The 24,785-nt window shown below is 32.5% G+C and overlaps 1 protein-coding gene across 1 annotated transcript in view; it reads right to left on the bottom strand.

The window, feature by feature from the left end:
- SMCHD1 (structural maintenance of chromosomes flexible hinge domain containing 1) overlaps positions 1 to 24,785 on the bottom strand; it is a 142,827-nt gene that overhangs the window by 97,552 nt on the left and 20,490 nt on the right. The window contains exons 6-14 of the mRNA XM_006920053.3: positions 13,629 to 13,743; positions 13,387 to 13,506; positions 9,466 to 9,632; positions 7,531 to 7,621; positions 6,647 to 6,857; positions 4,508 to 4,628; positions 4,246 to 4,429; positions 1,802 to 1,996; positions 162 to 275 (exon numbers count right to left, since the gene is read on the bottom strand). Coding sequence (XP_006920115.1) covers positions 162 to 275; positions 1,802 to 1,996; positions 4,246 to 4,429; positions 4,508 to 4,628; positions 6,647 to 6,857; positions 7,531 to 7,621; positions 9,466 to 9,632; positions 13,387 to 13,506; positions 13,629 to 13,743 — 1,318 coding nt within the window. The remainder of the gene's footprint in view (positions 1 to 161; positions 276 to 1,801; positions 1,997 to 4,245; positions 4,430 to 4,507; positions 4,629 to 6,646; positions 6,858 to 7,530; positions 7,622 to 9,465; positions 9,633 to 13,386; positions 13,507 to 13,628; positions 13,744 to 24,785) is intronic.

The raw sequence follows: 24,785 nt of genomic DNA, 5'->3' as shown, positions 1-24,785 counted from the left end.
GATGACTAAAAACACCATATATAAAACATAAAAATTCACGCTAACACTATCCAAAGGAAACACCAAATTCAAGCAAAGTACTGTATCTTTATTTCTACATTTAAGCAAAAATAAGTAGTACCAACAACTTTCAATAAATATTTTTTATTACTTTGTCTTACCATTGCAATTTGAACTTCTCCTCCTGTAGCATATACTTCTCCATCATGATCACCATAAAGAAAAAACTTTTCTATGCTTCCATAATAGAGAGGAAGTGTCTTGACTGTCTTGACCTAATGTTTTAGTTTTGAAAAAAGGCTTCAATATTAATATATACCAACAAAAATAGGTTTAATATTATTTAACAGAACTATTTTATACAAAGAAAATTCATTATTAGAAAAATTAATGAAAAAAGTATTCTAATATTCTAATAAAGTTGTATTTGTGAAGTTTTCCACTTGTTCCTAACATATCTTTGTAAAGATACAATTTCTCCATACAAAAACGTCATAGCTATGCATGTGTTTAAAAGGTTCATAACTTCTTCCAAGTAAATTATTATGAATGCCAAAATACCGCAAACCTTTTCCTCCATGAAATATTGCTTTCGGACTATAAACAGTGACTTACAAACTCTGGAAAGCTATTTCCTTGAAAAATTAGCTCAAAACTTGCCTATATTTCTTTTCCTAACATGGCTAGGAAAAAATGGTAATATCCACTAGCCCAATTCAGAAATTTGGAAAGGACTACAGACTGCAAGAGTTTACATCCAATCTACCTTTCCAGCCTCGTTTCTAAATTATTTCTCTTCACATACACATAACGGGTTGCAAGACAACCCAATTCTACTACCTGCTGCTTCCCTGAACTTATCTATGTCTTTGTCTCTGCTCAGATTATCTTCTCTGAGAAAGCATTTTTTACCTAACCACCAAACAGAATTTAACAAAACTAATTGCTCCCTCCTTCTTGTAACTCTTCACTTGATTTCAGGAATACCATATTTCCCTAGTTTCCTTCTATCTCACCAGCTAGCCCTTTCATTCTCCTTTGCCAGTGCAAGGGATTTATTCTAACCCTAAATGCTGGAAAAGCGAGGCTCTAGCTGCACTCATTTCTTCTAGGTAACTGCATCTAATTCTGAAGCTTTAAATATATGAAAATGACTCTCAGAATTATGGAGAGAATGGATACCCTTCTACTTTGCAATAATCTGTGTAAACCTGAGCCTCTACCTCTTTCAAGGTCCACAGAAATGCCCTTTCTTACCCAAGGAATTTCATGATTTACTCTCTTCTCCTAGGCCCAGCTAGTCAGAAAATTCTCTCCTCCTAAACTGCCAAAGCACTATTCATCCTCTTTTCACAGCACTTACCCCTTCTTACCTATTATTATTTCTATTTATGTTTTCTGTTTTTAGGCTGTAATATCCCTAAGGACAAAGCAAATCTCCTAGATCTCTGCATTCTTCTTAGTGTAGTCAATAAGCACAGTAACTTGCAAGCAGGTACTCCATAAAAATCTGTTAAAAAATTATCACTTCATATCACATTAAAAAAAACTGAGAATCTCTACTTGAGTAAAGTTTATTGCAAGAAACAATAAAAGCCTTGCTAACTGAGCCTTAGGCAACAAACAAGTTTTTTTTTAAAAATGCCATACTAAATTATCTAATTAAAATCACTTTAGCCTTTTCATTTTTTCCTGACACCTGAGGAACCAATACACGCATTATTTTTGGCTGCTGTTAAATTCTGATACATTTAATATCAAATTATACTAAAAATTGAATCTAAAGATGAGTTAAACCTACCAGCTGTCCTGCTTTGTATATTTTTCCATCCCATTCTATTGCTGAGTATGTGGCCCAGGGGCCTTGCTTTTTAGAAGGAAGATCAGAACGTGTAATTATTCCTTTAAAAAGTGTAAATTTTATTTGTTTGTCATATTTTTCATGACAGTCCTTCAGCCATAAAGCAAATTCTCTGTCAATTTTCATTCGCTGCTCCTGTAAAATTTTAAAATGTTCTATGAAATACAGTAAACAAATATAACCATTGACACTGGTCATTCATTCCGTTATTCCTTCCATATACCCACCAGAAAACCTAATAAAAAAACAAATATTTTGCTGGATCTTTCTTCTATACAAATTTACATTTCTAATAAAACCATTACTAAAGAAAGAAATTCTGTGCTATCATCCTTGGAACCAAGGTTTCAATGGTCAGTATCAACAAGAAAGTTTTTCTTCCCTGTTTTAAATCCTAGGATACATCAAAAAAATGATGAACAGTGGTGGCAAAGGAAAAAGACTAGCTGGCCATGAGAAAGGGTTAAGTGAAAACCTTCTCACTGTGACTCACGCACATTCTCAACAGGGCAATAAAAATCTCTTTTTATGTATCAAGAACAACTATACATGCATACAGTACATAAACATATATACGGTATATCCATGTTAAAATATCATATGGGGAGCAATTAGGGAAAAGGCTAAAAAAGATTCTTTATGAGGGTGATAATAAATAAAAGGTTGAGAAACACTGCTATGCAAAATACACTTTTCATTTTAATAATACATATACATATTACTTATTCAAAAAATTAAATCATAAAATAAAGACTTGTTTTCTAATAATACATAAGAAAATGTTATTGCCAATCACTCTTCACCCTGTTGAAAGAGTATAGAGATGTATACTCAAACATAAGCTGCTCTATATTTGTTTAATGCCTGTCTTTAGGAGGATGAGTAAGGAAGACCATCTCCACATTTTATGCTTTCACAGAACACAATGTATAAAGTTACAGAAGTTCATTTCTTTCTACAGACTTCACACCATAATATACTATTTCCAAATGAAAATGGGGCAAAATTAAAAATGATTTCAGTGAAAGTTTTTACAGCTTGCAGTTAGGGGGCACATATCTTAATCATCAAAAAACAAAAATTGACTTTAAAAAGTTATTTGAATAAGAAATACATGTACTCGGTAAAGACTCAAAAATGGCATAGTTTTTCAAAGAAAATTTGACCCTAAGTCTGCTGCCAGATACTGATTCCTTTTTGTTGTCACTTTGTAAACTTGACAAGGATATTAAAATTATTAACTAGGAATGGGACACTTCGTCTACCAAATTTTTATACTGCTTTTCAATGTATAGCCCTTGTATGACTGATTAATATGATTCTAAGCTAAAATGTTAAGATGTCTCAGGATTCATTATCAAGCAAATTATCAGATGTATGAATCAAATCCAGACATTCGTTAATGTGTCAAAGGGCAATATGACAGGTATGGCAAGATGACAGTTAATCTACAAGAGGAATATGTGAGTATTCATTATAATATTCTTTGAACTTTTCTGTGTATTTGAAATTTCCCAAAATTATAAATACATATTTTAAAAATACAATGTAACAAAATAATAAAATTAATCTATTGTAGATAACTTTTGGAAAATCCAAATTATTCAATAAATGTTGGATAATTAATACCAAGTATATCATATCTAACTACTAAGACTTTTCTCTGAATAATTCTTTATAAATATTTTAATCTATGATTAAGAATCTTTTATTAAGAGCCAAATGAATTTCAACATCTTATAGAAATGACCGATTAAAAATACTGTATGCTATATATTATAGTTACTAACCTGTAATTTTAGGTTCATAATAAATGCATCAGTCTCTGGGCACCTCAACATTAAACTACTAAAAGAGTAGTTTATCAAGTAAAAGTTTCTGAGGTATTTGGATAGAATAAAACTACACTAGTACACTTTTTAAAAAAATCTATCGTTCTTGTTTTATCAATCAAAGCATGTCTTTTAATACTGATCAATCTCAAATCACCTTTTAGCCCAAAGTATTTCACTGTTCTACCACAACTTCACCTTCAAGATTAGATTAAAATCATATATTTCGGTTATTAATATACAAACAAAGCCCTTGTTTTAAATTGTACTATATGCTCTCATTAAATGCATATGCTTCTGTAGCTTTTGTTTACTATGTCAAGGTCTTGATAATAAGATATAATAAAGATCTGTAAATTTTATCCAAACATGGTCTAACCAGTTTGAAATTTGAGTAACGTGAACACATAAATGCTCATGAGGACAATTTATATAAACTCTTTTGATTAAATGAAAAGTATGCAAAATGTCATATAAATCTATACTACTGACTTTTGTTGTTTATAAAATAGAACATTTGTAAATATTCAAACTTGATATTTAAAATCATACCTGTCCATTTAAAATCCTTGTAAAAAGGGTGTTCTTATCTTTCAATTTTAGCTCAAGATCCATAAAAGTCAGTTTATTTGTGCTGACCTGGAATCTGTCATTAGTAAATAATGCACCAGATATTCTATTGTAGCATTCAATTGGTGCAAGCCCTCTCTTCTTAGGAGGAGTACACCAGTCAAAGCTTAAACAGAACAAAATATTAGTTAGTAAAAAAATTAGGTTATAAAACAATATAATTTCAGCAAAAATCAAAACTTACTCTTCAACAGATGTATATGGTATTAGTCGTCCATTCCAAAAACATTCGAAAATTGGTCTTTTCCCTCTTGCTCCTTTCTCAAGTATGAAACAATCGTCATCATCATCTTCATCTTTTAATTCTAGAGCACAGGAGTAAGTGAAACAAAATGTTTACTGCTATGAAATACATGCAATTTTTATCACTGAGAAATTAATTTCTGTAAGTAAAATGATAAAGTTGCTGCAGAGAAACGGCAACAAAAACTCATAAGATTGTTAACACTGCATGCTATAAAATCTAAAGGCAGCTTTATTTAAAATTTGGCCTAAGGCAGATTTCCAAAGTGGTTCTACATTACCAATGGTGTTCTTCATTTAACGGTCAATAACTATTTGTATACTAGTCAATCTGTGTTAGTACTACACTAGCTACTAAACTTGCAATCACTGAAACCTGTTTATTGAGCAAAAGAGTCATACATCTAAAGAAATTATGTCTAAGCCCTCTTCCCTACAAATACAGGAGCTTGAATCCTATACCTAAAACACAGGTTTCACAATTTTGTCAGAACAACTATGTTCACATAAAAATTATCTGGGCAATCTACGGTATCTAGTAGCAGAAAGTTTCCCTAGTTTGGGCAAATTAATCAATAATACTAAGTTTGTCTTTTATAAACTTAAATTTCTGAAGATCAGATTTAGGTGATACAGGTAATTATAACATGTTACAAAGCATTGGATGCATAATTAGCACAACTGTCTGGCATTTTTTGTTAGCAATACATTTTCATATTTTCCAGATAAATTAGGATCAAACATTATAACCCCCCAAAAAAAAACCTTCACAAGGAGTCTCAAAGTAAAATTTCTTTTTTTTCAAACCAAATTGCTTTGTTCTTAGAGAACCCTTCTAACCATCAATTTTATTGGCTCTTATTTTAAGACATCATTTAAAGAACTTTATCTTTTTGTCTACAAGTATACAAAAATTAGATATGGCAAAAATTAAAAAGGGACAGAGCCATCACAGGAGACAGAGCCACTGAGTAGTAACATGTATGAGCACTGAATAAATAACGTTGGGCACTCAAAGACTTGTAGCAGTTTCTTATTTAACCTTCACAACATCTCTAGGAGGTATGAACTATTACCCACCCCCATTTCACAGATAAAGAAAACTGAGGTAAGCAGTAGTTTGTCAAAGTTTACACTAGAAAGTGGCAGAGACAGGATTCAAATCAGCGAATCTGGTTCCAGAACCTGAAACACTAAGGATACACTGAGGAAATATTCTGAAAAAGAATATTTAATACTTTTAATCTATGAATTCAATGCAATCTCAATAATCCCACTAGGATTTTTTAGTGACTGTTCAAAGTGATTCCAAAGTTATATAGAAAAGTAAAAGATTAATAAGATTTTCTCAAAAAAGAATCGTATCTTGCCCTGTAGATATCAATATATGGTATAAAGTTATGAGTATTATTACTCATGTATGAGAATATAAAATAGTTTTATAGTAAAGAAACCAGATCTATATACATATGGGAACTTATATAAAAGTAATATTTCAAATTATTTTTAAAATCATGACATTCAATACAATCGGAGCTAGGAAACTAAACATCCTCACGGAAAATATTAAACTAAAGCCCTATCTCATCCTACACACGAAAAAGGAGATTACAGATGCATTAAAGATCTAAATATAAAATAATTTTTGAAAACTACAGGACCTTTTTTGTAATCCTGAGGTATAAGAAGACTTTTTACAGCAAGACAAAATCAGAAATCAAAAACTGACTAAAGTTTAAAACTTCTTTATAAATATCTACAAAGATAATTGGGAAATAATATGGAAAATATATAAAAAATTAATATGCAGTACACAACTAAAAGTTCAGTTCAATAGAGATCTAAGATAAAAGAATATATAATGCTTCTTAAAGCCAGTGCTTTATCTGGAAGTGAATATACATAAAAATCAAGAATTATAAAAAATACAAATACCTAACAACTTAAAAAGATTTGTATAAGGAAAAAGGTTTTGAAATTTATCTAATCTTAATAGCCCAATAATAATCATTACAAGAAATAAATCACTATCCTGAATAACAACTTCACATTTTGTAGCTAAGATAACAGATTAACATACTTGATGGAAAGCATGGATCATCAGGGTAAGTTTCTCTATCATATAAGAAAGGGTGATATCGGATAATCCCTTCCACTACACCGTCTCCTTCAACATGAGCTTTGAACTCAAAACTATCAGTTGCTGTGTTTATATACAACGTCTGCATGTCATCTTGTATTTCCCTTAGGTTGACAATCTTAGGTGCCTTCCCCTTTTCAAACATAGAAATCTAAAATAAAAATAAAACAAAAATAATTAAATTCTATGGTGACTTTTGTTCTTAGCTATGATCCAACACAGGAATAGGCAAAAACTACTTTGACTTGTATAAGTAATCATCTAGCTTAACAAAATATGAGTTAAATAGTTATAAGTAATATAGCATCTCAATAAAAATATACTAAGAACAGAAAGTAAGCAAAGAAACAGCAAAGCAGAGCTGAAGAATAGGTAAGTCATGAATATATTTAATTCAAGGTTTCTTACTAGAGGTAGAAGTGGGACAATGATGTATATGAAATATTTTCTAACGTGTGGGCAAAGATACTGAACCCAACACTCAAATGTTTTTTGCTTCTAAATCTTACTTCACCATCATAATACTTCTAAGAACAAAAGGGAAACTATGTCCCTTTTCCTCTCTGCTTTAAGACATAATATTCAGCAACAACTCATAGCTCTATAAAAGACAGAGAAAAAAGAAACCAACTATTGTAAATGAGGGTTCGAGAGAAAAACATCTAGGAATGATATCTTTACTTGGACATCAAATTACGAAAGAACTTTGGTAAAAAGAAGAGAGAAGTTGTCTATTTATTGACTGATTTCTCTTATCCAGAGTCACTTGGAACTGAACAGACACTTGATAATTTATAACATTTAAAGAAGAAATTTTATCTTACTTCGATATCAATGTTGTTGAAAGGTCCACCTTCTTTTGATGTACGTTTTTCATTTCCTTTTGGACCATGAATATAGTAATGATAAATATGCCTAAAATATAGAAGAGTAACTTTATACTTTTAATTCACATAAAATTATAGTTCATATAGTCTTCTACTAAAAAATTTTGTAACTATTTGGCAGTATTTACCAGGTACCAAGCACTATATTAGGCATTTTTAAACACAGTATCCCATTTAATGGTAAAAACAATCCTGAGATGCAGGTATTGTTACACCTCATTTTACACATACAGAAATTGGGGTGCACGAAGTTTATATAATTTACCTAAGGTCACAGAACTAGAGTGTGGGAGAGGCCTTCAATCCAGGCCTTTCCTACTTCGAAGTCCACATACATTACGTTTCCAAGAAGTATAGTTCGAAAAAAAGTACTAGAAGAGGCTATAATTCTACTTGTCAGGAATGTTCTAGAAAGAACTCAAATATGAGGGAGTATATAGGATTGGATATCTTTATCTGTGCAACATGAGAATATTTTATAACTCTCACTGTACCTCTGCTATAGCACTGAAACAATCTTATCCCAATATTCCCCAAACGAAACTAATGCATTCAACATTATCCCAATGAAAACCACTACTTCAGAAATCTTTGCTACTTTATTTTTAAGGTTAAAAATGACTGTATTTTGATAACATTATTTACAACTAAGACATATCACATCTGTAGTTATTCTTCAAACAGGAATTTACAATATTTTTCATATGAATTTTAACTTTAAAAATAATTTTCCTAGCTATTGTTTAAAGCACTACTGAGATAAAAGGAAATCACTGAAAATCTTGAGATCTGCAGATATTTCAGAAGTGTTAATATCATAATTAAAAGTTTACAACCATATATTAAGAGTGATATAAATAGCTTAGCAATTGTCTGAATGGTAAAAGTTAGATGTTATTTGTTGCTAGAGTAAGAGTATGCCCTAATTATGTGTTATGTACACAGTTCCTTAAATTACTGATAAAATATATACTTAGAGAAGAAAAATTCCGAAGTCGTATTTAAAACTTTTGGGTTATACAGCCAACAAACATCAATAATCAAGAAAAAAAATGGTATCCCTAATATCAAATTTATTTTCCCATAAAAGAAAAAAATTCTAACTCTGTTGATACATATTTATGTAGAGAATCTCAAATTAAGTACAATAGCCTTTTGGGTAAAGGTGAAAAGATAGCTTTTTCAAAAATATGAATTTTGTTTTTGCAGACACACATTTTTGCAAGACCATAATTCAGACTAATACAAATCAAGAAAACAATCCAATAAATGGTCTATACTATACAGTTACAGAGAAAAGGCTTACATTCCCTAAAAGGTTTCTTGGAATAGATACAAAGATTTATTTTCAGTATTACTAATATGTCATATAGGCATATAGACACATTTTTTCATATTAAAAGGCTCAATGCAGTCTTTGATAAATACTTATCAAATATCTACTATGTAACAGGACACACTGGAGAAATAGCAGTGCATTAAAAAAAACACTGTAATGGGAGCAGACAAAAAATAAGTAAAATATACTGAAGATTATGACAGTCCTATAGAGAAGCACAAAAAGGGGATATAAGAATGATAGTGTTGAATTTGATAAACTCTGGTTTATTTTAAATTTTACCATAGGTGTCAAAAAGCCTGTGTCTCAAATAATGAACAACACCTTACAAGTGACCAATGGATATTTACACAATAGGGAACCATTTTAATGCTAACATCAGAGTATTGGTTACTATAGTGAAAGAAATGAAACAGGACCAAAGCAGATAGCCAAGAGACTGTATCTGTAATAGATATAAGGTGTATCTGTAATATTTTCTGTCTTAAAAAAGGTAAGCAGCAATATGTCCTGAATCAAATATAATTACTTACGCTAACTGTCTTGTCCAAAGATGGAAATAATTTTTCAAGTACTGTATGTGTTCTGGTTGTACTCCTGTAATAATCACAGCAGTAAAGCTATTTTTTTCTTTCTCTTCTGAGATAAGATAATGCAGAAATCGTTCATCATCATTTGTAATATGAACAGAATCAGATGGCTGCACAAATGAATATAAATAAAACATTATATACACCTTAATTATAGAAATAACATTTAATGTGATTCACCTGGATAGCTTCAAATACAGGCTTCAAAAAACTTAAGAGAAAAATGGCCCACTACATTATTCAGCTGAGTATGTGACAATGCTGTGAGGACAAGGGAAACTATTACATAGATTGCTAAACTGGCAAACATAAAGGAGTATCCTACCGTAATGCTAAATCAATTTTAGAATCATAAAGAAAAATAAATATCGAGTTTTAAAATGCCAGAAAAAAACTGAAAACATTTACCCTAGGGTAGAATAAATCCTTGCTTGGGATACCTACCATTTAACTTGGTCAAATCCAATGCCTGATCCTCTATGTTTAAGAAAACTAGGATGCAGACAGAAGCCAGCTGTCTTAGCACAAAGGCACTTGTGTTTATTAAAAGGGAATAGAATTCTGGGCCCCAGTCCACTTTCAGAGAATATCTATAACTTACGGAAGGGAAGTGGGGAGAGGGAGGTGGGGGGAGTATTTCAGGATAAGTATTATAAACTTCTCAACATTTACTATGAGTCTATGTGCGTTAAAAATTGCATGTATATATATGCATATATATGCTAGGTATGTTGCCAAATACATAAAAATTATAAGGATAAAGATACACACCGAACAATCAAGTCTAGGAAACTGGCTGATTTTCTTTGTTTTATAAGCATGTATTATTACTTTCTTAATAAAAAATAAAAATAAGCCCAATCATCCCTACTCACTAACTGACTAATATAACAGCTACGATACACAATATAAAGTAGTATTTTATAAACTAAGAGTAAGATTAACTTGAGTTTACTAACAATGCAGGTTCATTATCCAAATATTTATCAAGCGCCTTCTAAGTCCTATGACTCAACCTACGCATAGGAAGATAAGGTTCAAGATAAATAATACAGTGCCTTTCCTACAAATTGCATCTAGTAAGAAATGAGAAACAAATGCTTACAAAACAATTTACCATTATAAAGATATGAACCAAGAGCTACAGAGTTAAAAAGGGTGATATTCACCCAACAAATGACTTAAAAATATTCCAGATCAACGAGAACATGGAGGATTGGAGAGTATAAGGGAAATAAGGTAGTTTAGAATATGATGAAAGATGGGGCTAGAAAGATTGAATCAAGCAGCAGAAATGGGTGGAAGAGAAGACAGATGAAATTATTTTAAAAGACAGAATTAAATGTGAATGATTATAAGGATTACATCTATTAACTGCTTGGTCAGTTAATTGAAAAGGGTAGTCGTGGGGAAGGGGGAGAAAAGAATAAGAAAGGTTTACAGATGTTTGATTTCAGATGTACCAAAAGTAGTTATTTATGGAACACATGAAGAAAGACATCTAACTGAAATTCAAAATGACTGTGCTAGATACAATCAGTTGATACTCAGTCACACCACCTTTTATTGTCTCCTTCTGGCTCCAGAGGATGGAAAGCCAAAAAAGTCTATTTCTCAGATGCCTTTACTTTTGGGGTTGTAGATACAAATTAGGTTTTACCAATTAGATGCAGTAACCAAAGATTTAGAAGAGAAAAATGAAGCAGTAAGGCAATTTTCTGAGGTTTCTTAAAGGTTTTCTGTTATCATGCAAGGCACTGAAAAGACCATTATTCTACATCCAGCTTCAAGTGTCAGCACTGATCATAGCCAGAAATTCTGTGTTCCTGTGCTGGAGCAATTGTGGCAAGGCCTTTACAATCCTAGATCATAGATAAGGCACTGTATCTCTGAATTATAGATCCAGTGTTGATCCTCCAGCTATGTGATTATAGCATGTGTTACAGCATCCCTTGAGAGTTAATTCATTCTGTCCTGGCACATTCCACAAGGCTTGGCCTACAGTTCATTCCTTCAGCCCTTCCAATAATCATGTAAGCATCTAATTCCCTTTATTAAATCCTTTTCTGTTTAAAGTGCCTAGAATGGTTTCCTTTATCGCGTCCGGTCTGATTCAGTGTCTGAATCTAAAGAGAAAAGTCTCCTGACAAAGAAATACAGATTGAGAACTATTGATATTAAGTTTTCTGTGCATGTATGCATAGAAAAAGAAAGATTGCTGGTTATAGATCTAGAACCATCAACCCTACCCAATTGTAATAACTGCTAACAGTTCAGGGATACAGGAAGAGCCAAAATTAAAGTTGGCTAGAATGGATGAGTCAGGAAAAAAATTACCTAGGTACCCATGAAATGTCTGTTGAGATGAACTAACCACAAAACATAGGAAAAGCTGGCAGAAATGATGACCCAAGAGATCTCAGTTTTATCCAAGCATTATTATATGTATACAGCTTTGAAAATCACCTAAATTCTCAATTCCTATTTTTTCACCAGTTTTAACATGGCAAATAATATTTCCACCAAAATACTTCATAGGACTTTGTGATAGTAAGATAATATGGAAAAGGTAACATAGAATACTGTTATGTAGGTATATTAAGATATGTAAGCTATTAACAAAAATGCAACGAATTTAAAGAGAAAAAAATGGGAGGAGCAAAATGAAATTTCCTAGACATAAAAGAATGTTAAGTTATAGAAAAAACAAAAGTACTAATAAACATGAAAAAATTCTTCAGCTCACTAACAATGAAAGAAAAGGTATTATTTTTACCTATCAAACCGCCCACATTTTGCTGCCCCGCCTTTCCTTTTTAAAAATAAGGAAATGACCAGAGATACTTTCATATACTGTTAAGTGTGTATTTGATTTGGGTTCAATCTTTCTGAAAAGCAGTTTTGTAATACATACTACAAGCATTTATAAAGATCAAATTTGTTGTTACAGCTGTTAAAATTCTAACAATCTATGCCAAAATTATAGTTCAGGCAAAATGTATGGACAGATATTTATGGTAGTGTCTTTATAATTATAGCAAAATCCTTTAAATAAGCTAAACGTTCAATGGAATAGTTACAGTACACTCAGCCCGAGAAACACTATGAAGCTATTAAAAGTCTGTACACCAAAATATTTTATAAAATGGAGAAATACTCAAATGTTGATTTAAAAAATGTTGGCTCAAACTATAAGTATATAACCAAAAGGACTAGAAGGAAATTCAACTAATGATAAGTACTTTTGTGTGGCATTCGAAACTGTTTTTACTTCTTTATACTTTTCTACAAAATTTTTGCCATTTGTTTTAGAATCAGAAAGAATTTTTAGATATCTCAAAATTACTTAAAAGATTTTAAAGTTAAAAGATTCTAAGGTGTTTCAAATGGAGAAAAGCTGAATGAAAAATATGTACATGACCAAGATAAAAATTTATTAACATTCTGCTTATTAAAATGAGAACCCGAAAGCAAATTTGTAACAAATAAATTGCTCATTTCTTTCTCAAAAGCTCTGATTTCCTAAAAGTCTATTACCTTATCACTGTTTTCTCAAGTTCTGTAATTACTATACAACAAAGATATAAAAACTCAAACTCAGTGCAAGGAAGAAAGTTAATCTTAGGAGCAATTTTTGGGAAGCTTACTCGGCTTTGTAAAAAAAAAAAAATTGTTTAAAGATTTCAAGCCTGAGAAAGCATGTAAATGATCACTTTTGCTATTTGCATCATTAAAGTAAAAAGAATGAAAATTCCGTACATTTAAGTTTTTTAAAGCCACATTAGTATCTTAGAATTAGGAAAAAAATGTTCTCATCCTGTCATCTATCCAAAGTAATAAATTTATAATTAAAATGTATTGTACCTTTCTGTTTCTAATATATCCACTATATATTGATTCTTTATTTTTCTCCTTCTTCTCAAAATCTTCTTTAGAAAGCACGAGCTCATGAACATCTTGGGAATCTGCAGGTTTGCTTATCATCTGTTAAATATTAAAAAGAGCACTTAAAAAATTCCTAAAAGTTAAACTGGCTAAAACATTTAGACAGCATCAACCATAAAATATTTTGATTGACTTTCATTTGTAATAAATTTTTTACTTACTCTAGCTGATTGTCCAACAAAGAAAACAGCCTGCTTGCCCCCAACACCAAAATAGGAAATATCACTGTTTAAACTGCGTGGCACTGGCACTGGTCGAACATATCCTGAATGATCACTAAAATAAAACATTAATGCAGATTTAAAACAAACTACTTAAGCACAAAAGGAAACTGTTATAGCACTTTTATTAACTGTTAATAAAATGATCCCCAAGCCAGACATCCCTATTCAAAGGTAAAAAAAAAAAAAGAAAAACAGTGGGAATTCAAGACATCATCTAGTCTAGTGGTTCTCAAAGTTTATTCCCCAGACCAGTTGTATCAGCATAACCTGGAAACTCTAAGAAATGCAGATTCTTGAGCCTACCCCACTGTTAGAAAATCTTAAAAAAAAAAAAAAGGACTAAATACATATCTGTACATATGTATACATATACATATATATATATATACACACATACACGTATGACTCTACAACCTTCCCTTCAAAACTGTTTACTGCTTCAAACTCATTAAAATATAGTCTTAAGAATAATGGGAATTACGACACAGAGTCTTATTTCCATGTATTGTGACAAATGAAGAGCTCTGAGTAAACCGCCTATTGAAGAGTAGACATCCTTGTTGTCTCGAAATATATGCAAGGTCTCCAGAGACATTGTTTAGCAATATCAGAAATAGAAGTGAGAATGAGGCTGGAACCACTATTACACCAAATGGAAAGGTTAGAGAGAGGTGAAATAGCTGGAAAGAATTAGAGAACACAAAGATACATTCAAAGAACTTACCCATAAGAAATAAATTAAAGGAACTGAAAATATCACACACAGTTTAAGTGTAGTTTTAGAAAGAGAGGAGAGAATGGATAACAGTTGCAAATATTCTTGAACCACTAAAAGACGTGGCTCTACAGATTAAGACCAAAAGAGCCCAAACAGGATGCATAAAAAGAAATCCACAACACAGTAAACACCAAAAACAAAAATGAAGAACTAGAAAACAAGCTGAGAGATAAAATAAGTTAGCAGGCTTTGATAGTAACAGCATGAGACAGTGGAATATTATCTCCCAAGTGCCCAGAGAAAAATCTGTTCACCTAAAATTGTGAACTAGAGCTAAATAATGCATAGATAAAACCATAGGAATTTACCTTAAGAGAATTGCTCTAAAGGAATGTTTCTACAAGCACGATCTGACATGCAAGGTTATAATATGGTAAGTACAAAGGTAATTTTTAAAATGTGTTAAATGTTTTTCTAAACATTTTAGAAAAAACGGTGTGTATAAATTGTGAGATTTCTGAAAAGTCAGACTTGAAATACTAGTCAACGAAAGTATTATTTTGGGAAAGAAGTGGTCAGAGCTAAAGTGTTCCAAATTCTTTAACATAGGAGGAAGGAGATAGTTTAAATTTTGAAGTCTAAAGTTAAATATGCATTTTAAAGTTTCAAAGACAACCAGGAAAGTAAACATATAAATTCTAAAATATTAAAGAGAAAGGTGGGAAAAGATTTTAGAAAGCAATAACAAAAGATGCAATGAATTTAAAAAAACAGAAAATGAAACAAAAAATAAGATAAATAAAAATATTTTAATTGGTATAAAAAGGCTTTACCCCATATATCAATAATCTAAATCAACATAAAGACAACAATGACAAGATAAGACACTGTAATACCAGACCTATAAAACAAAGCACAAAAATAAACTGCCCCCTCACAACATACAACTGACCATCACATGCAAACCCAAACAGCATAGAGATTCTGGGAAAACATGGCGGAGTGAGAGACGTTCTCAAATCTCTCCCCTTGAAACAATAATAAGCTGAACATCTAAAACTGAACAACAAACACCCAAACTGCACACGAGCATGTCTGAACGTGAGATCTGTGTGTAAGACCACTGCAGAGCCCAAGAGGAATCTGAGCAAACTCTTCGGAGACTAAGGCTACCTTTCCCAGCCTCTGGAGCTCCCTGCAGGAGGAAGAGGAAGGGAGAAGGAGCAGCAAGTTCGTGCTGTAAGTTCCCTGAACAGCCAAGCCTAAGAGGGTTGTGGGCTCCCTGTGGTCGGCTGGCTGCAGGGCCCAGGCATCAGGACAGAGAGTGGAGAAGCAGCCGGAAGAGAAACAACAGTTGATTCTTACCGACTATGGTTGCAAAACCAAGGCTGAGATGCAGCCCCCAAACCCCAACAGAAGGCCCCTTCCCTCATATCCTCCGAGACTGATCACCGCAGAGCCCAAAGGAATCTGAGCAAACACTACGGAAACTCTCGGGGATCCAAGAGGCTTAAACGCCACCTACTGGAATCCAAAAGATGAGTCTTTGCAGCAGACTAATGAGAGACCATTATATAATGAATCTTCTTTCTGGAAAAACAATAGAATACACTTCCATTAATGCCCAGGTGGAAAAATAGTGCATTAATCACCATGACCAAACAAGGTGACAAGGCATCTCAGAAAGAAAGAGAAAAATCTCTAGAAAATGAGCTTACATACATAGAAATATGCGACTTAAGTGACAGAGAATTCAGGATAGTACTTAAGAAAAAACTCAGTGAGTTCCAAAATGAGTCATATCAACAATTTCACAATTGCAAAAACAACTAGATGAGCAGAGAAAAGAAAATGAAACCCTCAAAAACCACCAAATAGAATTTCTGGAGATAAAACACACACACACACACACACACACACACTGAAAGAGTTGAAAAATGAAACAGCAAGCTTGGGAAACAGAGTCGACCAAATGGAGGAAAGAATCAGTGATATTGAAGACAGAAATCTAGAAATAAATCAGAAGGAAGAAGAGAGAAACCCATGAATGAAAAAATAATGAAAGAGAAATACAAGAACTAGCTGATACCAGCAGGAGAGGAAAGAAAAATAGGCATTACCAAAGGCGAGGAAAAGGAGCAGGATCTAGAAAGCATTTTCAGACAAATAGTGGACGAGAATTTCCCAAATCTGAGGAATGAGCTGGAACTCGGAATTCAAGATGTCAACAGAACATCCAATTTTCTCAACCCCAAAGGCCTTCAACAAGACAAACTGTATTAAAGTTATCAAAAATCAATGAAAAAGATAGAATTATTGGGGCAGTCAGAAAGAAGAAAATGGTAACGTATAAAGGAAAACCCATTAGATTATCATCAGACTTCTCAGCACAGACCTTACAAGCTAGAAAGGAATGGAATCAAATTTTTAAACTATTAAGTGAAAGTAACTACCAGCCTAGAATAATGTATCCAGCTAATCTCTCCTTTAGATATGAAGGAGAAATTAATACCTTTCCAGACATACAATAATTGAGAGAATTCTCCATTACGAGGCTTGCACTATATTCTGAAATTCTGAAATGGGTCAGCACACCTAAAACAAAATAACAACAAAAATGCATACTTAGGAGTAAAGTGACCACCAGGCAAAGAGAAGCAGAGGAGTGCAACCCTTACTAAGAACAGGGCATTATAAGCTTAAATAGCAAGATAGTAATGAACATTCAGCATACATAGAAACAAACTGAAATAACAATGACTGAAAAGGGGAGGAGTCAAATATCCAAATTCGCAAAGGGGAAAGGAGATAAGGAACACAGAAGAAAATGGACGACTGTGTGTATATGTGTGTGTGTATACACGCCATCTTTTTCCTATTTGTAATGGTAACCACACACCACAGAGTCAGAACTGAAGAATATAACATAAAACAAGAAGAATCAGAAGCAAACCCCACAAAAGCCAACCGAAATAAAGAAAACAGAAACACAAGGACAATGAAGCAATGGAAACATCAAGCTAACATGAAGCAAAAGATAAAATGGCTATAAGAAGTCCTCATATTTCAATAATTACCCTAAATGTAAATGCACTGAACTCACCAATAAAAAGGCAGAGTTGCAGAATGGATCGAAAAACAAAACCCAACCATATGCTGCCTCCAGGAGACACATCTCAGCTCCAAAGACAAATACAGACTCTAAGGGAAGGTGGAAAATATGATATTTCAAGCAAATGGCATTCAGAGAAAAGCGGGAGTAGTGGTACTACTATCGGACAAAACAGACTTCAAAATAAAAAAAGGTAAAGAAAGATACTGAGGGACACTTCATAATGATAAAGGGAAGCATGCACCAAGAAGACATTAACACTTATTAATATCTATGCTCCCAATCAGGGAGCACCAAAATATGTAAAGCAATTACTAACAGAACTAAAGGGAGAAACAAACCAAAACACTATAATAGTAGGAGACCTAAATATCCACAGTCGAATACATAATGCTTTGAAATTAGAGATCAAGTGCAAAAAGGAAACAGGAAGAACCACAAATACATGGAGATTAAACAACATGCTACTGAAGAATACCTGGGTCAGGGAAGAAACATAAAGAAAGATCAAGAGATACAAAGAAATGAATGATAATGATAGTACAACATATCGAAACATTTTGGACATGGCAAAAGCAGTCATAAGAGGAAAGATCATATCATAATAGGCTTATCTCCAAAAACAAGAATGAGCCCAAATAAACAACCTAATGCTTCATCTTAAAAAAGTAGAAAAGGAAGCACGAATGAAGCCTAAAGTCAGCAAAAGGAAACAAATAATCAAAATTAGAGCAGAAGTAAATGAAATTGAAAACAAACAAACAAAAAATGGGAAAAATAAATGCAACAAAGAGCTGGTTCTTTGAAAAGGCTAATAAAATTGACAAACCCCTGGCTAGACTCGCTAAAGAAAAAGGAGAAAGGACACAAACAAAATCAGAAATGAAAGAGGGGAATTTATGACAGACACCACAAAAATACAAAGGAACAAAGGATCATACAAGAATACTATGAAAAAGTATATAACACCAAATTTAATAACCTAGAAGAAATGGACCAGTACTTAGAAAAATACAACTTTCCTAGACTGACTCAAAAAGAACTGGAAAATCTAAACAGACCGATCAGCAGTATGGAAATTGAAACAATCATCAAAAACCTGCCAAGAAGTAAAAGTCCAGGACCAGATGGCTTTACCAGTGAATTCTACCAAATATTCAAAGAAGACTTAATACCTATTCTCCTCAAACTCTTCCAAAAAATCAAAGAGGAGACAATTCTTCCCAACTCATTTTATGAGACCAATATTACTGATACCAAAACCTGGTAAAGATAACACATACAAAAAAGAAAACTACAGACCAATATCTTTCATGAACACACATGCAAAAATCCTAAATAAGATACTAGCGAACCGAATGCAGTAATATATTAAAAAGATCACACACCACGATGAAATGGGTTTCATCCTGGCCACACAAGGATGGCTCAACATACGCAAATCGATTAATGTGATACATCACATAAACAAATTTAAAATAAGAATCATATGATCATATTAATAGATGGAGAAAAAGCCTTTGACAAGATACAGCATCCATTTATGATCAAAACACTCAACAAAATCAGTACAGAAGGAAAATACTTTAACATTATAAATGCCAACTATGACAAACTCTCAGCCAACATTATACTTAATGATGAAAAACTAAAAACCTTCCCTCTAAGATCAGGAACAAAGCAAGGCTGTCCACTATCACCACTGCTATTCAGTATATCATTGGAGGTCCTAGCAAGTGCAATCAGGCAAGAGAGAGATATAAAAGGCATCCAAATAGGAAACAAGGAAGTCAAACTGTCACTATTTGCAGATGACATAATTCTCTATATAGAAATTCAAAAATCCATAGTGTTCCTATACATTAATAATGAAGCATCAGAAAAAGAAGTGAGAAAACTAATTCTTTTTGCAATTGCAACAAAAAGAATAAAATACCTAGGAAGAAATTTAACAAAACATGTGAAGGACCTATATAATGAAAACTACAAGATTCTATTAAAAGAAATCGAAGATACAAAGAAATGGCAAGATATTCCGTGTTCTTGGATTGGAAGAATCAACATAGTTAAAATGACCATATTACCTAAAACATTATACAGATCTAATGCAACCCCCATCAAAATCTCATTGGCTTTTTTTTTTAAAGAAATAGAACAAAAAATCATCAGATTTGTATGGAAGCACAAAAGAGCCCAAATTGCCAAAGCCATCCTGAGAAAAAAGAACATGTCTGGAGGCATCACTCTGCCTGACTTCAAATTATACTAGAAAGCGACAGTAATCAAAAGGGCATAGTTTGGCAGCAAAACAGACACACGGACCCGTGAAACAGAATTGAGAGTCCAGAAGTAAAACCATATTTATACAGGCAAATAATTTTTGACAAAAAAGCCAAAAACATACAGTGGAGAAAGGAAAGCCTCTTCAATAAATGGTGCTGCGAAAACTGGAAAGCCATCTGCAAAGGAACGAAACTAGACTGTTGTTTATCACCACATACCAAAATTAACTCAAAATGGATTAAGGATCTGAATATAAGACCTGAAACAATAAAATGCATAGACAAAACATAGGAACTAAACTCATGGACCTTGGTCTTAAAGAGGATTTTATGAATTTATATACAAAGAACTCATATGACTCAATAACAACAAAAAAGCAAACGACCCAATCAAAAAAATAGGCAGAGGACCTGAACAGACACTTCTTCCTAGAGGACATACAAATGGCTTACAAACATATGAAAAGATACTCAACATCGCTAGCTATTAGGGAAATGCAAATCAAAACCACAATGACACCTGTTAGAATAGCTATAATCAACAGGACAAGTAATAACAAATGTCGGAGAGAATGTGAAGAAAAAGGAATCCTCATACACTGCTAGTGGGATTGCAAATTGGTACAGCCACAATGGTAATCAGTATGGAAGTTCCTCAAAAAACTAAGAGTGGATCTACCATATGATCCAGTAATCCCTCTACTGGGTATTTACCCCAAAGACTTGAAAACCCATATCCAAAAAGATATTTGCACACCGATGTTCACAGCAGCATTATTCACAGTGGCCAGGACATGGAAGCAACTGAAGTGTCCTATGATAGATGACTGGCTAAAGAAGCTGTGGCACATACATACAATGGAATATTACTCAGCCATAAGAAGAGATGAAATACTGCCATTTGCGATAACATGGATGGACCTCGAGATAATCATGCCAAGCGAAATAAGCCAGACTGAAAACATTGAAAATCACATGAAAATCACATGATATCACTTATATGTGAGATATAAACCTAAAAGCAACAAATGAACAAGACAAACAGAGACTTAGGGACATGGACAATGGACTAGTGGTTACCAGAGGGTTGGGGTGTGGGAGGAGGGGAGAGGTAGATGGTGTTAAGGGGGGTCAAACATAGGGGGATAGGAAGAGGATGAAGTGGGTAAAGGGGATCAAATACATGGTAGCTGAAGGAAATTGGACTTTGGTTGGTAATCACACAATACAATATATAGATGTCAAACTATAATGTACGCCTGAAAATTATATAATTGTATTAACCAATGTTACTCTAATAAACTTAATAAAAATAATTGAATCACCTGAAAAAAAGCATAAACACAAAAAATGTCCCTACAACACACATAAAATTCCTCCACATAAAAGCATGCAAACACCTGACATAATACAAAAACCACACCCCACACACTTATACTGCCCAACACACACACCCTGACCCCACACAACATACACGTACCAACAATAAAAAGAACATTTTAAAGAATCAGAGAAAGCAGACACAACACATACCGAGACACATAATAGCTTTCTCATTAGACTATGCAAACCAGCAAAAAATGGAATGACATTTTTAACATACTGAAATTTTTAACAAACGATATCTAAAATTCTATACTTGACAAAAATATCTTTAATGAAGGAGGGAGAGGGAGAGATCCAGAGTTTACCACAAATAAAAAAGATGAAAAATTCAAGAGCAAACTTGAATTATAAAAACTATTAAAAGACCTTTGGGAATGAAAATGATACTAGATCAATTTACACAAAGGAATGAAACCCACCAGAGGTGGTAAATATGTGGGTAAATATAAACTGACTCAGGGACTCAAACAGATACTTGTACATGAATGTTCATAGCAGCATTATTCACAATAGACAAAAGTTAGAAACAAGCCAAGTCTCCATTAACGTACAAATGAAAAACAAAAGGTAGTACAGCTGTACAATTCAGCCAGAAAAAGGAATGAAGTTCTGTTACATGCTACAACATGGATGAACCCTGAAAACATTATGCTAATTGAAACAAACCAGACACAAAATGACAAACATGATTCTTCTGAAATGAGGTACCTAGAATAGGAAATTAAGACAGAAAGTAGAATAGTGGCAGCTGTAAGTAGGTTATTGTTTAATGGGTACAGAGTTTCAGTTTCAGGGAGGGGAAGATGAAAAATTCTGGTAATACATAATGGTAATGGTTATAAAACACTGTGGATATAATTAATACCACTGAATTGTACACTTTAAAGTGGTCATAAAGGCAGATTTTGTTTTTGTTTTACAATTTAAAAAAAGCTTAAAAAAAAGACAAACTCAGAAATAGAGCAGAAAAGCGATTGGTTGACTGGGGTTAGGGAGTGCAGGAAAAAGGAGAGGTTGGTGAAAGGGTACAAACCAGTTGAAAGATCAATGAGATCTGAGGACTAATGTATAACATGACTACACTCAATAACACTGTGTTGTATAACTGAAATCTGCTAAGAGAGTAGAACTTAAACGTTCTCATTTAAAAAAACAGATAAATATGTGAGGTGATTGATGTGTTAATTAACTAGATAGAAGGAATCCTGTTTAAAGCAAAATAAACAGATCGTATTTGGTATTTATAATATATACCAACATAAACTGTATAAAAACAAAAGCACAAAGAACAAGACAGGGTAAATGGAATGGATGGCACCATTGTGATGTACTTTAATTATATGCAAAATAGTATAATGTTATTTGATATAGATGGATAAGTTCAAGATGTATACTATGAATCCCAAAGTTACCAGTAAGACAACAAAAAAGAATAACAGCTAATAAATGAAATAAAATGAATCACATGCACACACAAAATACTCAATTTGAAGTACAGCCGAAAAAAAGAAAACAAAGTAACACAGAAAAAATAAAAAACAAATAACCAAGATGGTAAATTCAAATCCTAACATACCAATAATCACATTAAACATAACTTGTCTAAACATCTCAATTAAAAGACAGAGATTGTCAAATTTTAATACACAACTATATGCTACCTAAAAGAAACTCTAATTATAAAGAGAGAATAGGTTAAGAAACTGGAAAAAGAGTTACCATTTTAACACTAATGAAAAGAAAGCTGGAGTAATTTCATTAATATCAAAGTAGAAAAAAGACTGTCACCAGGAAACGAAGAACAATGAAACAAATATAAGGGTATATAAACAGACCACCCTTCTCTTGAGTTTTTAAAATCATGTTAGACTGTTGAAATCAAAATGACACTGTCTGATGGCATTCTCAATGTATGTAGAATACTTAAGAAAACTAAATTATAAATGAGAGTGAGTTAAAGGACCTAAATAATTTGGCTAAGATTTCTGCAATTCACTTTAAATGGTAAAATGTCCTAGAAGACTGTAGTAAGTTATGTATGAATACAGTATTCCCTAGAGTAACCATTAAAAAGAAAAAAAGACTCACTGAAAAAAACTATGCAGAAAAACGGTATACTAATATGTTTGAGTAAATCACAAAAAGGTCAGAAGAGAAATGAAAAATAAAGAAAACAAAGTTAAAACATGACATACTTAAGTCCTAATATATCAATAATTACAATAAATGGTACAAATACACTAAATAAAATTGGCAGGGTGAATTTATAAAATGACCCAACTATATGCTGTTTACAAGAAGTTCATTTCAGTATAGTGATAAAGTAACATAGGTAGTTTAAAAGAAAATGGATGAAAAAAAAAAGGATGAGAACAGATATACCATACAAACGTGAATGAAAAAAAAGCTGGAGTAGCTACGAATATCACATAAAATACACTTCAAGGCAAGAAAATTATCAGAGACAAAAAGAACATTACATAGTGATAAAAGGATCAGTGCACCAAGAAGTCATAACAAAATAGCACTGTATCACAAAATAACCCAAGTTCAAATATACAAAGCAAAAATTCAGAGAACTGAAAAAAATTAACAAATCTGCATATAAGTAGGGGACTTCACTACCTCTCTTCTTAGTCATCTACACAGAAAATCAGCATGGATGTAAAAGAACTGAATAATATTATCAACCAATGGAATCTAACTGACATTTACAGAACACTCCTCCCATCAGCAGCAAAATACACATTCTTTGCAAAGACGCACAGAAAATTCACCAAAATAGATCATATCCTGAATCATAAGAGAAATCTAACAGAATCTAACACAACTGAAAGCACACAGAGTATGTTCTCTGACTATAATGAGATCAACCTAGAAATCAATGTAAAGAAAATCTATTGAGACCACTTGGAAATTGAACAACGCATTCCTAAAACAATCCATGGATCAAAGAGCAAGCTGCAAGGAAAATAAAAATTACAATGAACTGAGTGAAAGTAAAAATACTGCATATCATAACTTGTGGGATGCAGTAAAAGTAGTTCTGAGAAGAAAATTTATAACACAAAAATATTCACCTTAGAAAAGAAGGTTTCAGATCTGATAAGATTCCACTTCCACATACCACAGAATGCAAAATAAATCCAAAGCAAGCAAGACATAAATAATAAAGAGTAGAAATCAAAGGATATGAAAATGGAACACCAACAAAGAAAATTTATTAAAGTGAAAACCAGTTCTTTGAAAATCATTATCAATAATTACATGCCAACGGACTTCAAAATTTGATGAAATAGACTAATTCCTACTAAAATATGGCTTACCAAAACTAAATCAATAAGAAACAAAGTCTAAATATTCTTATAACTCTGTTAAAGAAATCAAAGCAATAGTTTAAAATTCCTTCCACAAAAAACATACCAGACCCAAATGGTTTTCTAAGTTTATCAAATTTTCTTAAGTGATGGAAGTATAAATAAATCATTTTGGAAAACAATTTGCCATTACCTTATAAATCAGAACTTCATTTTTATAACCCACAAATTCCCTCCTAGGCATATACCTAAGAACTTATGTAGATTTGGACCAAGAAA

The sequence above is a fragment of the Pteropus alecto genome, unplaced genomic scaffold, assembly GCF_000325575.1.
Source record: "Pteropus alecto unplaced genomic scaffold, ASM32557v1 scaffold146, whole genome shotgun sequence".
Lineage (NCBI taxonomy): Eukaryota > Metazoa > Chordata > Mammalia > Chiroptera > Pteropodidae > Pteropus > Pteropus alecto.
Note: the sequence above shows the minus strand (reverse complement) of the source record. Positions and strands in the feature narration are given on the sequence as shown.